Below are 16,443 nucleotides of genomic sequence, written 5' to 3'. Positions count from 1 at the left end.
ACTTCGGATTCTAGAAGCCCAAGAAGTAAAATCGGGAAATCGGTCTATATGGGGGCTATACCAAAATATGGACCGATACTCACCATTTTCGGCACACCTCTTATGGTCCTAAAATACCTCTAGATATCCAATTTCAGACAAATTGGATAGAAACTACGGTTTCTATAAGCCCAAGACCCAAAATCGGGAGGTCGTTTTATATGGGGGTTATACCAAAACATGGACCGATACTCACAATTTTTGGCACACGTATTTGTGGTCCTACAATACCTCTAGATTTCCAATTTCAGGTCAATTGAATAAAAACTGCGGTTTCTATAAGCCAAAGAAGTAAAATCGGGAGATAGGTCTATATGGGGGCTATACCAAAATATGGACCGATACTCACAATTTTTGGCACACCTCTTTATGGTCATAAAATACCTCTAGATTTCAAATTTCAGGCAAATTGGATAAAAACTACGATTTCTATAAGCCCAAGACCCCAAATCGGGAGGTCGTTTTATATGGGGACCATACCAAAACATGGACCGATACTCACAATTTTTGGCACACGTATTTGTGGTCCTACAATACCTCTAGATTTCCAATTTCAAGTAAATTGAATAAAAACTGCGGTTTCTATAAGCCCAAGAAGTAAAATCGGGAGATCGGTCTATATGGGGGCTATACCAAAACATGGACCGATACTCACCATTTTTGGCACACCTCTTTATGGTCATAAAATACGTCTGGGTTTCAAATTTTAGGCAAATTGGGGATGGTCGGTTTATATGGGGACTATATAAAAGCCTGAACCGATATAGCCCATCTTCGAACTTGACCTGCCTGCAGACAAAAGACGAGTTTGTGCAAAATTTCAGCACGATTGCTTCATTATTGAAGACTGTAGCGTGATTACAACAGACAGACAGACAGACAGACAGACGGACAGACGGACATCGTTATATCGTCTTAGAATTTCTCCCTGATCAAGAATATATATACTTTATATAGTCGGAAATCGATATTTCGATGTGTTACAAACGGAATGACAAACTTATTATACCCCCATCACCATTCTATGGTGGTGGCTATAAAAAGGCCGATTAAATACGTAAATAATTCAGTTTGACAAAATTTTCTATAGAAATAAAATCTTGACAAAATTTTGTATAGTAATAAAATTTTGGCAAAACTTTTTATAGAAATAAAATTTTGACAAAATTTTCTATAGAAATAAAATCTTGAACAAATTTTGTATAGTAATAAAATTTTGACAAAATTTTCTACAGTAATAAATTTTGACAAAATTTTCTATAGTAATAAAATTTTGACAAAATTTTCTATAGTAATAAAATTTTGACAAAATTTTCTATAGTAATAAAATTTTGACAAAATTTTTTTTTGTCATTTTTGCGGCCATATACTATCGCAATGTACCAAATTTCACCACGTACCAAATTTCAACCGGGTTGGATGAATTTTGCTCCTCCAATAGCTCCGGAAGTCAAATCTGGGGACCGGTTTATATGAGGACTATATATAATTATGGACCGATGTGGATCAATTTTTGCATGGTTGTGAGAGACCATATACCAACACCATGTACCAAATTTTAACCGGATCGGATGAATTTTGCTCCTCCATATTAAACTTAATTAATTAAAGGAAAATTAAACTAAATATTATTCCTTTGTTTGAGATTTCAATAAAAATTATTGGAAACCACACCAGAGTTCATTCTTACTATATTTTAGAATTGGACAAAAATGTTTTTCTGATTTAGGTTGCAATATGCAATCATTGATGTTCACAAACATAGTTCTTACAACTTTTGAGACATATTTGGAATAAGGAAAATTAATTTTTTTCCAATATGATATTTTGTCTGTGCTATAAATGAATCAAGAAATTGTATTTTATCTACTTTCCTGGACTTTACCATTAACCCAATGTTTCATCTTCGGCCATTATAATTATTGATTATTACAGTAGTTTTTTAAATATCTATTATCACTTGAAATGTTTGTTTTTTTTTTTTTAACAGTCAAATTTTCACCGCATGGTGGTTTAGGGTAATAAACACTTAATAATGCTTAATAATGTGCATATTTCGAGGTTGAAATTTCGATTTTACCCTCCCAATGATAATGTGACTTAATAAGTCAAATGGATTGAGGAATTTAACTAATTATTCAAATTATATCTTGCTGGTGTTAAATTTTCTCCTATCTGTTTGTCTCGATTTTTAATCGAAACTCAACCAGAAAAAATCTTGTAAAGAAAGTTTGTTAACAAAGAGGGCAGGTGAGTTTCTTTAGTTAAAAAAAGCAAAACAAACAAAAAACTTATTAGCATTTCTCAAAAAAAAAAAAAAAACAGATCTAAAAAGGGGCATCTGATTCTCCACTTGAGTGGAGTGAGTTTCGTATCTAAATCTCCCAATCATGTTTATGTAAATCAAACGTTTAATGTTATGGTTTTTGTCTTCTATTCTCTTCTCTTTAATTTTTATCGAATTTTTGGCGCCTTCAGAAAAAAAGTGAAATTTTATAAAAATACATTTTTGGTGATGTTTGTTTTACAAAAACAAATGAACAATAATCGTGGGAGCTAGATATGCTCATTTTTTTTTTTTAAGAAATTATAAAAATAAACACGTATTAGTACTTACTTATCTATATATTCAATCGTATCGATTTCTTTTTGCAATTTGTCTTCATTTATCTTCTCCTCGTCAAAGGTGCCATCTGAAAGAAATTTAAATGGGAGAAAAAATACACATTAGTCATTATTCATTTTATGAAATTAACATGTCAAAGTAGACATCAGTTAGATTATCTAACAAATATCATGTAAAATTAGTTCACAAAGAGCAATGATTTCAAACAAGATAGGATAAGGTTTTTAATAAATTTAGATAAAATATTCATTATCTTATGAATACTCAAAATTTTATTTCTATAGAAAATTTTCTCAAAATTTAATCTATGTAGAAAATTTTGTTAAAATTTTATTTCTATAGAAAATTTTGCCAAAATTTTATTTCTATAGAAAATTTTGCCAAAATTTTATTTCTATAGAAAATTTTGCCAAAATTTTATTTCTATAGAAAATTTTGCCAAAATTTTATTTCTATAGAAAATTTTGTCAAAATTTTATTTCTATAGAAAAAATTTTGTCAAAATTTTATTTCTATAGAAAATTTTGTCGAAATTTTATTTCTATTTATTTCTATAGAAAATTTTGTCAAAATTTTATTTCTATAGAAAATTTTGTCAAAATTTTATTTCTATAGAAAATTTTGTCAATATTTTATTTCTATAGAAAATGTTGTTAACTTTATTTCAATAGAAAATTTTGTCAAAATTTTATTTCTATAGAAAATTTTGTCGAAATTTTATTTCTATAGAAAATTTTGTCAAAATTGTATTTCTACAGAAATCTTTGTAAAATGTTATTAGTATAGAAAATTTCTATAGAAAATGTTGTCCAAATTTTGAGCATTGTAAGGAGAAAGTCTATTACTTTGTAAAATATAATATCTCGCTGAAGATGATCACCGATGGTGTATCGAAATATCCGAGAACAGCAATATTTCAATAAAAAGTAATGAAAAACATTAACACCAGCATTTTTCATTAGTCCATGACCTCAAGCCAAACAAATAATCCCAAAATTGTAAATTTTATTTCTATAGAAAATTTTAATAAAATACTATTTCTGTAGAAAATTTTATCAAAATATTATTTCTATAGAAAATGTTCTAAAAATTTTACTTCTATAGAAAATTTTTTCAAAATTTCATTTCTATAGAAACTTTTTTCAAAATTTTATTTCTATAGAAAATTTTCTCAAAATTCTATTTCTATAGAAAATTTTGTCAAAATTTTATTTCTATAGAAAATTTTCTCAAAATTTTATTTCTATAGAAAATTTTCTAAAAATTTTATTTCTGTAGAAAATTTTATCAAAATATTATTTCTATAGAAAATTTTATCAAAATATTATTTCTATAGAAAATTTTCTCTAAATTTTAAAAACCTCTTAATTGGAGAGAAATACCAAAACATCAAGAATTATACCAAACAGTAAAAATCTACCATTTTTGGTAGAATTACATCAACTGCGGCAACCGTGTGCAGGAGGCGATTCTTAGTTGATCGGTATATATATTTCTGGTGGACACATTTTTTTTTTGACAGATCAACGTAATTATACCCTGACCACTATAAAAATTAATTGAATTTTTTATCTGTGTATTTATCTAATTGTTGGACTTAATAATGAATCGCATATAATTGAGCCATTTGTTATGAGAATAGTCTAATTACCATTTATACGCTTGTTTTAATTTTTCCCATTTTTCTACAGAAATATCCTATTACTGCTGAAAGCTGCAAATAAAATTAATTGTTGAATAAAACTTGTTATAAATATTTTATAAATATATAGAAACCAATGTCGGTATTACTATTCCATGTCACCCTGTACACTGAAAAAAAAAAAACATGCCCGGTTCCAAAGATTTTGCCTTTACTTTAAAAATTTTGGTATTGATTCCGAGCCAAAGAAGCGGAGAATACAAGTAAGGATACTTTTAAGACACAATTCTCTTTTAAATTTGGGTTTTGTGTACTTGCTTCTAGGAAGCAAATTTTAATTTTTCGCTTTTTCAGCTTTTTTTTTCTCCATATGCTATCAAAGTTCTTTAAAAAGGAGTTAACGACAACTTTATTTTCCAAATTAAGACTTGACTTCCAGTAGAAATTATGATATATTTCAAGTAATAAACGTCTTTAAAATGAAGTGTTGAAAAATATGTCCTATATTTGAACGATTTTTTGCTTTGTAGTCAAGATGTCAAAAAGGAACAAATTTAAAGACAATTTCATTACATTTAAAAAAAATTTTCTGAATTATTAAAGTCAAGTTGACCTTAGCCCAAACATTTTTTCTTTCATGTTATGATACCCATTTTTAAGTGAAATCACTTAATTATAAGGATAATACGACATCATTGAAAAGCTTATTGACTTTTGGACAAGGAAAAAAACTTTATGGTAGAGAATTGCGTCTTCCGTGCTAAGCAAAATTTGTATTCGTATTTTAAAGTCATGAAATCTTTGACCTCACGACAATATTTTTTTCAGTGTAGTATCTCCCTTCCCTTGAAGGTTACATATAAACAGATATCGTTCCAGGCATTATGCATTTAATGCAAATTGTAACTGAGTAAGAAATTCAGATGCTTTTTTTTGTGCCATGTCTCGCATGCATTCATCTTTTGGACATGCTTCAGTTAATGGGAAAGTCCAGAAGCTCCTCTCATTGTTGTGCAGTTTTATGGAAACATGGTTAAGGCTACGCTCATTTGAATTCAAAATTTTACCTCCTCTTTTTTGTACTTTTTGTATTTTATTTTCAACATAAATAGGTTGGATTTAAGATAATGATTACATAAACATGATTTTGCATGTTGTTATGGGGAAAATGTACTACGTACTTAGTTATTTATTAGAAAAAAGAAATATAATCTAAATCCATTAAATTTAAATATGAAACACTTCAAATTAAAGCTAAAGAGGATAGAGGTTTGCTTATTATTTCGAGCAATGAATACTTTACGTTCGTATCAAATAAGTTGGAAGTTGTCATAAATATCTGAAGGATATACCATATATTTTTTTTTGGAGCCACCGTGGTGCAATGGTTAGCATGCCCGCCTTGCATACACAAGGTCGTGGGTTCGATTCCTGCTTCGACCGAACACCAAAAAGTTTTTCAGCGGTGGATTATCCCACCTCAGTAATGCTGGTGACATTTCTGAGGGTTTCAAAGCTTCTCTAAGTGGTTTCACTGGAATGTGGAACGCCGTTCGGACTCGGCTATAAAAAGGAGGTCCCTTGTCATTGAGCTTAACATGGAATCGGGCAGCACTCAGTGATAAGAGAGAAGTTCACCAATGTGGTATCACAATGGACTGAATAGTCTAAGTGAGCCTAATACATCGGGCTGCCACCTAACCTAACCTATACCATATATTTAGGTTGGTATTGTATGACTCCAACTATATTGGTTACTATACAAACTACACTAGAAAAAATATATTTGTAAACACAAAGATTTATTGTGTTTAAATGTGTTTTTCCTTAGGATAGATGATATATTTCTTGGATACAATGATTTTATACTTCACCGATCGATAAAGTTATCATCGTTGTGAAATTAAACTTAAGTCATTCGACTATAAAATGAACGCCTTTGCGTAAAACAAAATTTCGTTGAGAGGTCAACTTGGTGAATTAATTTCTTAAGTATTATATAAATCATTCTCCAATTCTATGGTCATTTGTAACATTACTATAACAGAAAAAACATTACAAAATAGGAGACATTTTTCAAAGTTATTACAAAATTTAAATTTGATATCAAGTTTGTATCTCATTGCTCAAGTTTCAAATCAAGTTTGTATCTCATTGCTATCATTTCTAAACCGCTCCCCTAAAAGCTGAGAGTTTTATTCCAGTGACAATTAAGAATGGAATGAGGTTCCCCGCTTCATTTCTATCGCACAATTGCAACCATTACGTTGGACTTTTGCGCCTGGCACATTTTAGGAAATGGGCCAAGATAGTGCAGAGCCACTTTCGAGCAGCGTGTAATGGAGTTTTTCGTAATCTTCGTCTTCTTTTGATTGATTTATGATGCTTATGATTTAGCTCGGAATCTATACACAACTCATTACAGTAAAGACAAACGAAATGGACTGTAATTTTGGAAGTAAATCTAAATAAATATTTGATATTTTCCATCTGATTTATAATATAGAAAATTTTGTCAAAATTTTATTTCTATAGAAAAATTTTTGTCAGAATTTTATTTCTATGGAAATAATTTTGTCAAAATTTTATTTCTATAGAAATTTTTGTAAAAATTTTATTTCTATAGAAAATTTTGTCAAAACTTTATTTCTATAGAAAATTTTGTCAAAATTTTATTTCTATAGAAAATTTTGTCAAAACTTTATTTCTATAGAAAATTTTGTCAAAATTTTATTTCTATAGAAAATTTTGTCAAAATTTTATTTCTATAAAAATTTTGTCAAAATTTTATTTCCTAGAAAATTTTGTCAAAATGTTATTTCTATAGAAAATTTTGTCAAAATTGTATTTTTATAGAAAATTTTGTCAAAATTTTAGCGTGTAACATAATGGAGTTTTTCGTAAACTTCGTCTTCTTTTGATTGATTTATGATTTGGCTCGGAATCTGTACACAATTCATTACAGTAAAGACAAACGAAATGGACTGTAATTTTGGAAGTAAATCTAAATAAATATTTGATATTTTCCATCTGTTTTATAATATAGAAAATTTTGTCAAAATTTTATTTCTATAGTAAAAATTTTGTCAAATTTTATTTCGATAGTAAACATTTTGTGAAAATTTTATTTCTATAGATTTTTTTTTCAAAATTTTATTTCTATAGAATTTTTTTTTTTTTTTTAAATTTTGTTACTATAGAAAATTTTGTCAAAATTTTATTTCTATAGAAAATTTTGTCAAAATTTTATTTCTATAGAAAATTTTGTCAAAATTTTATTTCTATAGAAAATTTAGTCAACATTTTAGCGTGTAACATAATGGAGTTTTTCGTAAATTTCGTCATCTTTTGATTGATTTATGATTTGGCTCGGAATCTGTACACAACTCATTACAGTAAAGACAAACGAAATGGACTGTAATTTTGGAAGTAAATCTAAATAAATATTTGATATTTTCCATCTGTTTTATAATATAGAAAATTTTGTCAAAATTTTATATCTATAGAAAAAATGTTGTCAACATTTTATATTCTGTTGGTTAAGCTACTCTTGTAGTTTAGTCAATGTATGGTTTTAAGCTGAAATAAAAAAACGACAACAATGCTTAAAGAACAAAACCAACAATAACAAAACAAAACAAATGGATTTTGTCAACATTTAATTTCTATGGGAAATTTTATTTCTATAGAAAATTTTTTCAAAACTTTATTTCTATAGAAAATTTGTGAAGTACCTCCTAGTTAGAGAGGAATATTTTGCAAAATCTACCAAAACATCACGAATTCTACCTATCTACCAAACAGTAAAAAATCTACCATCTTTTGTAAAATTGTACCAACTGTGGCAATCGTGGTGTGAACACTTATTGGGCCAAAAGAAAAAACAAAATTGTCAAAATTTTATTTCTATAGAAAAAATTTGGTCAAAATTTTATTTCTATAGAAATTTTATTCAAAATTTTATTTCTATAGAAATTTTATTCAAAATTTTATTTCTATAGAAAATTTTGTCAACTTTATATCAATAGAAAATCTTGTCCAAATTTTATTTCTATAGAAATTTTATTCAAAATTTTATTTCTATAGAAAATTTTGTCAACTTTATATCAATAGAAAATCTTGTCAAAATTTTATTTCTATAGAAAATTTTGTCAAAATTTTATTTCTATAGAAAATTTTGTCAAAATTTTATTTCTATGGGAAATTTTATCAAAATTGTATTTCTATAGAAAATTTTGTCAAAATTTTATTTCTATAGAAAATTTTGTCAAAATTTTAGCGTGTAACATAATAGAGTTTTTCGTAAACTTCGTCTTCTTTTGATTGATTTATGATTTGGCTCGGAATCTGTACACAACTCATTACAGTAGAGACAAATGAAATGGACTGTAATTTTGGAAGTAAATCTAAATAAATATTTGATATTTTCCATCTGTTTTATAATATAGAAAATTTTGTCAAAATTTTATATCTATAGAAAAAATTTTGTCAAAATTTTATTTCTATAGAAAAAATTTTGTCAACATTTAATTTCTATAGAAATTTTTTTCAAAATTTTTATTTCTATAGAAAATTTTGTCAACTTTATATCAATCAATCAATATCTTGTCAAAATTTTATTTCTATAGAAAATTTTGTCAAAATTTATTTCTATAGAAAATTTTGTCAAAATTTTATTTCTATAGAAAATTTTGTCAAAATTTTATTTCTATGGGAAATTTTATCAAAATTTTATTTCTATAGAAAATTTTGTCAAAATTTTATTTTTATAGAAAATTTTGTCATAATTTTATTTCTATAGAAAATTTGTTAAGTACCTCCTAGTTGGAGAGTAATATTTTGCAAAATCTACCAAAATCTACCATCTTTTGTAAAATTGTACCAACTGTGGCAACCGTGGTGTAAACACTTATTGGGCCAAAAGAAAAATTGCAATTTTTCAAGTTTTTTAGATATTGGAATTGGTTTTTGGGAAAAGTTGATTTACAACGTGGGATTGCATATAAAACTTTGCATATTTTTATGTGAGAAATCTCTACAATTTCTATGTGAATAGTTTTATATAAACTTTAACACGTTATTCAAATCTTCTGCTTGAGTGATTTTAATGTAGGTGTTGTTAATAGCTCACACCTTTATTTAGTTTGTATTCTCTCCCCTTTCAAAATTAATGAAATATATTAACATTTTGAAGTAGCTTGCAATACATTGAAGAAGAATTAATAAATTTTACCACCATATATTTTTTTTTTGTTGTCTCATGGCTATAATTTTTTTACAATTTTAACCGCTTTTTGCAAACTTATTTAACCTTGGCAGAGAATCTTTTTAAATGCTTCATTTAAATTGTTTAAATTTATTTTCGAGTTTTATATGGATTCCATGCCTTTGTTGTATTTGTTAGCAATTTCAAAATAAATTTATATGTGAACATTATTTGGCCATATTCTTTGTCCATTATTTGTTTAAAGCCATTGTTGATTTTATTTTCCCCCACAGACAATATAACAACGAGAACCAATATTCTTACAAATATCTCGAAATGGGATTTTTTTGCAAAAGCTTCTTTTGTTTTTCAATTGATGTGCTTTTTGGAAACGATAATCATCATTGAATATTGAATATGGTGTAGTTTGAAGTGATCGCACATAATTTTTCTCTTTTTTGATGGGTTTCAACTACTGATTGAACACTTTGGTGCTTACGACGATTGCATGGTATTGGGGTTTGCGATGTTGGATTTTGAAAAAAAAAGTTGTGATTAATTACAAGCAGATGTTCAAAATGTTATTGACTGTAATTTATTTTGAAATCTAATCAAATGTTGTTGAAAACATGTTAGAAATCCAGTTTGATGGTCAAACCAAATAGTTACATATAGGTTTGAAGCAAACTTTTGCTAGTTTGAAATGATCATCAAATAGTTTAATACAAACTTGAAGTGGTTTTAAAGAAGCAGTCGTGGAAGATGATTTTTAAATAAAATGAGTAGCATTAAACATGTGGTTGCAATTTCTGTTATTAGGTCTTTGAAATCTAAGGGAGAGATTTATATTTTTTTAACATTTTTTACTTTTCAATTGATGTGAGTTTTGGAAACGATAATCATCAGTGAATATTGGACCTGGTATGTTATGGTTTTAAGTGATCGCACATAACTTTTCTTTTTTTTTTGGATGGGTTTCAACTATTGAGTGAGCACTTTGTTGCTTACAACAACTGGAAGGTATTGGGGTTGCGATGTTGGATTTAGAAAATGTGTGATTACTAACAAGCAGATCTTCGAAATGTTATCCACTGTAATTTACTTTGAAATCTTATCAAATGTTGTTGAAGATGTTAGAAATCCAGTTTGATGTCAAACCCAAATAGTTGCATATAGGTTTGAAGCACACATTTTTGGTAGTTTGAGTCGAACATGGAATAGTATTAAGGAAACTTGCAATATTGGAAGACGATTTTTAAATAGAATGAAATGCAATTGAGTAGTTAAATTGTGGGTAAACTCAGATGTACTTGTCATGAGGGTGTTTGTCATCTCTACATGGAAAATTTATTCACATTCTGGAAGGGAATTTATTCGCTATTGGAAGGGAATGATGAATGATTCCACCACAGCTGCGATTTGGTGTGTATATACCAGACAATACTGCAACTATTTTCATAACCTTATTCCATAGTTTTCAAGTTCAGGGGTTAGTGCATTTCTGAAGTGATGATTTTGATGTGGAAGACAAAGATCGTCCAGGATAGCCTAAAGGGATACAGAAGTTAAGGCATTACTCGATGATAACTTGTGTCAAACGCAACAAAAACTTGCCAAATTCTTTGAAGTTACACGTCAAGCCATTTTCCGTCCGTCAAAAGTTAGGTTAGGTTAGGTGGCAGCCCGATGTATCCGGCTCACTTGGATTATTCAGTCCATGATGATACCACAGTGGTGAACTTCTCTCTTATCACTGATTACTGCCCGATTCCACGTTAAGCTCAATGACAAGGGACCCTCTTTTTATAGCCGAGTCCGTACGGCGTTCCACATTGCAGTGAACCCACTTAGAGAAGCTTTGAAAAACTCAGAAATGTCACCAGCACTATCGAGGTGGGATAATCCACAGCTGAAAAACTTATTGGTGTTCGTTCCTAGCAGGAATCGAACCTACGACCTTGTGTATGCAAGGCGGACATGCCAACCATTGCACCACGGTGTCTTCCATCCGTCAAAACTACACACAAAAAAATTTTTTCTGATTCAATCACCAAATTAATTGATCCAATTAATTTTTTAATCGAAATGTCTTCAATCGCGAAAATGATAGTATCAATCACAGTTTTTATTGGGCATAGAAAAAATTCTTGATTAAAAAATTAATTGATTTTTTCGGCAAATTTCAATTAATTTTTTAATTGATTCATTTAAAAATTTATTAATTAAAAAAGGTAACTATTTTTAATTACTTTCTGAATTGGCTTAGAGTTTTTATTTGGATTAACAAATGATTGTTTGAAATACATTTTTAATTAAAAATTAAAAAAAAAAAATCAGCACTTTTTTTTAACTGAATGAGTCTTCCAAATTTGATTAAAAAGTTAATTGTATCAATTAATTTTTTAATTAAAATTTTTAAAATTTTCAATCATTGACTTAATTAACTTAATGTTTCTATCATGAGTAAAAAGTTAATTGTATCAATTAATTTATTAATTGAAAAAATGTTCAACTTCAATTAACTTTTTAATTGGAAATATTTTGGTGATACTTTTTCTGTGTACTGGCTATTCATAATTGAGGATTTTTTGTTTTGAGTTCAGCTTAAAACCATACGTTGACTGAAGTACAAGAGTAGCTTAACCAACAGAGGATAAGTATATTTGTCAAATTTATTTGGGCAAAGCCCTATAGACTGCAAGGTGGTTGGATCAATAGCCGTTTTGTAGTTTCCTCATTCCTCATCAGCATCCTGTACTTACAGCAAAACTATCAACCAATTATCAGAATAAATTCGGGTAATTCACTAAACCCGAAGTAAATTACACTCGAACCTTCCGAAAAAAGGTTTTCAATAGTCGGAATTACCTAAATAAATTTTGTTTACATGCGAAAAGCTGCTCCACGGGCAACAATGAAAAGGTTTTTTGTGTCACATCGTTACTGGTGAAGAAAAGTTGACTCACTATGACAATCCCAAGCGAAATAAAATTACAAAGGTCATGTCTCAACATCCTCCTTTGTATAGCCGAGACTGAACGTCGTTTCACATTACGGTGAAACTTCTTAGAAAAGCTGTAAAATACTCCGAAATATCTCCAGCATTACTGAGAGGGGATAATTCACCGCGGAAAATGTTTTGTTGTTTAACGGAATGTGGGATTGAATCCAGAACCATATGTATACAAGGTGGACATGCTAACCATTGCACAACGCTGGTTACCTGCTGTGTATTTGGTGGGACCAGCTGGGAGAGGGAGAGTTTCTATCATCTGAACTGCTGCAGATGATAGAAACGCCACAGGAGCTTTATATCAAACTCAATTGATACGTTGGAGCCGATCGTTACGTGATAAATGGCCATAATATTTTCATGGTAATTTTGCAACACGATAACGCTTGGCCTCATGTTGCAAAACCTGCAAAAAAAAACTCAAAAGGGAAGTTCTACCGCATCCGCCGTATATCCCTGATCAACGCTTGTTCGGATCGACGACGCATGTCCTGGTTGATCAGCATTTTCGTTCTTATGAAGAAGCTAAAAATTGGGTCTATTCGCGGATTAAGACAAAAGAGGAGTCGTTTTTTCGTCGAGGTACCCGTATGTTGCCTGAAAGATTGGTAGAAAAAAAGTGGCTAGTGATGGAAAGTACTTCGCTTAATTCGTCTGCTACATTTCTTTTCAGAAAAAAATTTCTCAAAAATTAAGTTAACTTATATTTGCTGAAATCGATGATAACGAAAATGTTCTACTAACTTTTACTAATAGATTAGCACTTCAACTTGGCGGAACTGTTCAGCAGCGTCCTAATTCCACAGAACACCATATCAGCCAAAATAAAACAGTTCATGTTGCTCTCATTAAGTTCCTTATTCGGACTGTGTGAATTTCTTTCGTTAAAAGAAAATGAACTTGTTACAATTGTTTCTCTTCTTTTTCTTATTGTTTGTTGTGAACATCTGATATTTTTGTTCAACATTTCTGTTACATTTTGCCAGATTCTTGCTTCACAAGAAACGGAAGTCATATTGAAATATTGTGGCCTTCCACGATAGTAGACCAGTGCAAAATAATTTTTGTAGTTTACATTTTTTTTGTGGTTAACTAATGTGCGTTGTTCTTTCGCTCAGCGAAGAAACTGAATACGGTCTGGAAACGTGGTGGCAGAAAAAGATCCTACAAAACAAAAGAATAAAATAATCTAAAGTAATTTAAACTTTCCGAATGAAATAAAATTCCCAGCGCAATGTTTTGTGAGCCGCCGCCAGACTAGCAAACAGCCATCTAGCAAGCCAATGATCAAGTAAGCGGTATTCCCAAGAATTTTCACATCATTCAACAATCACTTACGTGGAACACTCACACTATCCAAACAATCAAATGATGGTGGACTATGGCATACTTGATGGAATATCAACGATGAAAGCGGTTAATGAAGATGGTATCACGTATGTTATGTGGCGATTTGTTCTTGAGGAAAACATAGCGTAATGCAAGCTATAATTACCGAGACTGCTAATGTTAGTTATTTGTTATGGCCATAGAAACAGCTTTACATACCAAAAAAAAAAAAAAAAAAAAAAAAAAAAAAAAAAAAAAAAAAAAACCGTAAATACAAGTTTTAGAATTTTCCAGGTGATTTACCAATGACATAGAATTGAGAAATTTTGATTGGCTTAATAAAAATGATGTGAAAAAACTGTTCTAGAGAGATGACGAGATTTTATATGGAGTTTACTAAAGATTGATTAGTAGAAGAAAGCAACACAATTTAACAACGACTAAATCCAATTTTGTTTTAAATTTCATCCTCATTTAATATCGATTTTATAAATTTTACATTTCGGCAGACGGGGAATTGGACCATGGCCAATACAGTTTGTAATCAAAAACACTATCAACTGGATCAGTATCAATCACGGTTGCCATTCTACCAAAATTTTCAGAAAATTTTACCAAAAAACTACCAAGCAAACAAATCTTAGTTTGCAAAAGTTTGTGTAGAAAATTTTGTCAAAATTTTATTTCTATAGAAAATTATGTCAACATTTTATTTTTATAGAAAATTTTGTCAAAATTTTATTTCTTTTGCAAATTTTGTCGCAATTTTATTTCTATAGCAAATTTTGTCAAAATTTTATTTCTATAGAAAATTTTGTCAAATTTTTATTGCTATAGAAAATTTGGTCAAAATTTTATGTCTACAGAAAATTTTGTCAAAATTTTATTTCTACAGAAGATTTTGTCAAAATTTTATTTCTATAGAAATTTATGTCAAAATTTTATTTTTATAGAAAATTGTGTCAAAATTTTATTTCTATAGCAAATTTTGTCAAAAATTTATTTCTACAGAAAATTTTGTCAAAATTTTATTTCTATAGAAAATTATGTCAGAATTTTTTTTTATAGAAAATTATGTCAAAATTTTATTTTTATAGCAAATTTTATAGCAAAATTTGAAATAAAATGTTGCCCTGCGGTCGTTTCCTGTCGAGGAAATTGTATCGGAAACTAGAATAAGATGGGCGCTAAATAGCTTTGGACCATTCAAATCCCCCGGACCTGATGGAATTACTCCGGCGGAGTTACAAGCTGTAACTGAAAAAATTATCCCCTGGTTGTCGGTGATATATAAAGGATGTATCAACTTATCATATATCCCAGGAAAGTGGAGGGAAACAAAAGTCGTTTTCATACCTAAAGCAGGAAAAGCCTCTCACTCGATGGCGAAGGATTTCCGACCAATCAGCTTATCCTCATTCCTACTTAAGACTCTGGAGAGGATGATAGATATTTATCTTAGAACTAGCATCGATTCAAGTTTGTTCTCGAAACGACAGCATGCATACTCGAAGGGCGGGTCTACTGAGACCGCACTACATGAACTAGTCAGTTTTATTGAAAGCTCACTATCTGTCAAAGAATATACAATCGTGGCGTTTCTAGACATCGAAGGGGCGTTCAATAATGTCCACCCGAGCTCGATATTAAATAGACTGACAACTCTGAATGTTGATCCATGTATACTCAGGCTGTTAGACGAACTGCTAATGAAGAGACGTATTTCAGCCACACAAGGACAAGCAAACATACAAAGGTATGTGAACAGAGGCACTCCCCAAGGAGGAGTTCTATCACCTCTTCTTTGGAATGTTGCTATAAATAGCCTTCTGGTTACTCTAGAAAAAGAAATGATAAAAGTGGTGGCATACGCAGATGATGTGGCTCTGGCAGTCAGGGGAAAATTCCCATCCACAATCAGAGATATTATTCAGAGGGCCCTCCGGATGACTGAGAAATGGGCGAAAGACAATGGTCTTGGGGTAAATCCTGCAAAGACAGAATTAGTCATGTACTGCAAAGATCGCAAAACTCCCACGGTTAGGCCTATTTCCTTAGGGGGTATTGAAATTCCCTTTGGTGATTGTGCAAAATACCTTGGCGTTATTTTGGACAGGAAGCTGAACTTTAAGCTTAATATTGAAGAAAGGGCGAGAAAGGCAATGTAGCTTTATACTCGTGCAAAAAGGCAATAGGAAAAAAGTGGGGACTAAAACCAAAAATTGTGCATTGGATATACACGGCTATGCAAAAATTGTGCATTGGCTATACACGGCAGTGGTTAGACCTATAATGCTATATGGTGTTGTAGTCTGGTGGCCGGCACTTCAGAAACCGACTTGTTTAGATAAAGTTCAGCGTATGGCGTGTTTGTGTATTTCAGGCGCATTCAGCAAGACAGCAACAAATTCCCTTAATGTCATGCTGCATCTATTGCCTTTAGACATTCTGGCCAAACAGTCAGCTGCAACAACGGCTGTGCGGTTGCGCGAACTATCGCTGTGGTCGGAAAAAGGTTACGGTCACAGTTCTGTCCTCAAAATAATGCCAGATGTGCCTAACGTAGTTGATTACACTTTGGCGAGTCC

At 30.2% G+C, this 16,443-nt stretch overlaps 1 protein-coding gene across 6 annotated transcripts in view; it reads right to left on the bottom strand.

Moving 5' to 3' along the window:
- The window catches only part of pyd (zonula occludens-like protein polychaetoid), a 487,007-nt gene that overhangs the window by 295,864 nt on the left and 174,700 nt on the right, over positions 1–16,443 (bottom strand). For all 6 annotated transcript variants that reach the window (XM_075290591.1, XM_075290590.1, XM_075290588.1 and 3 more), the window contains exon 2: positions 2,657–2,732. In XM_075290591.1, coding sequence (XP_075146706.1) covers positions 2,657–2,732 — 76 coding nt within the window. The remainder of the gene's footprint in view (positions 1–2,656; positions 2,733–16,443) is intronic.

Source organism: Haematobia irritans, chromosome 1, assembly GCF_050003625.1.
Source record: "Haematobia irritans isolate KBUSLIRL chromosome 1, ASM5000362v1, whole genome shotgun sequence".
Lineage (NCBI taxonomy): Eukaryota > Metazoa > Arthropoda > Insecta > Diptera > Muscidae > Haematobia > Haematobia irritans.
Note: the sequence above shows the minus strand (reverse complement) of the source record. Positions and strands in the feature narration are given on the sequence as shown.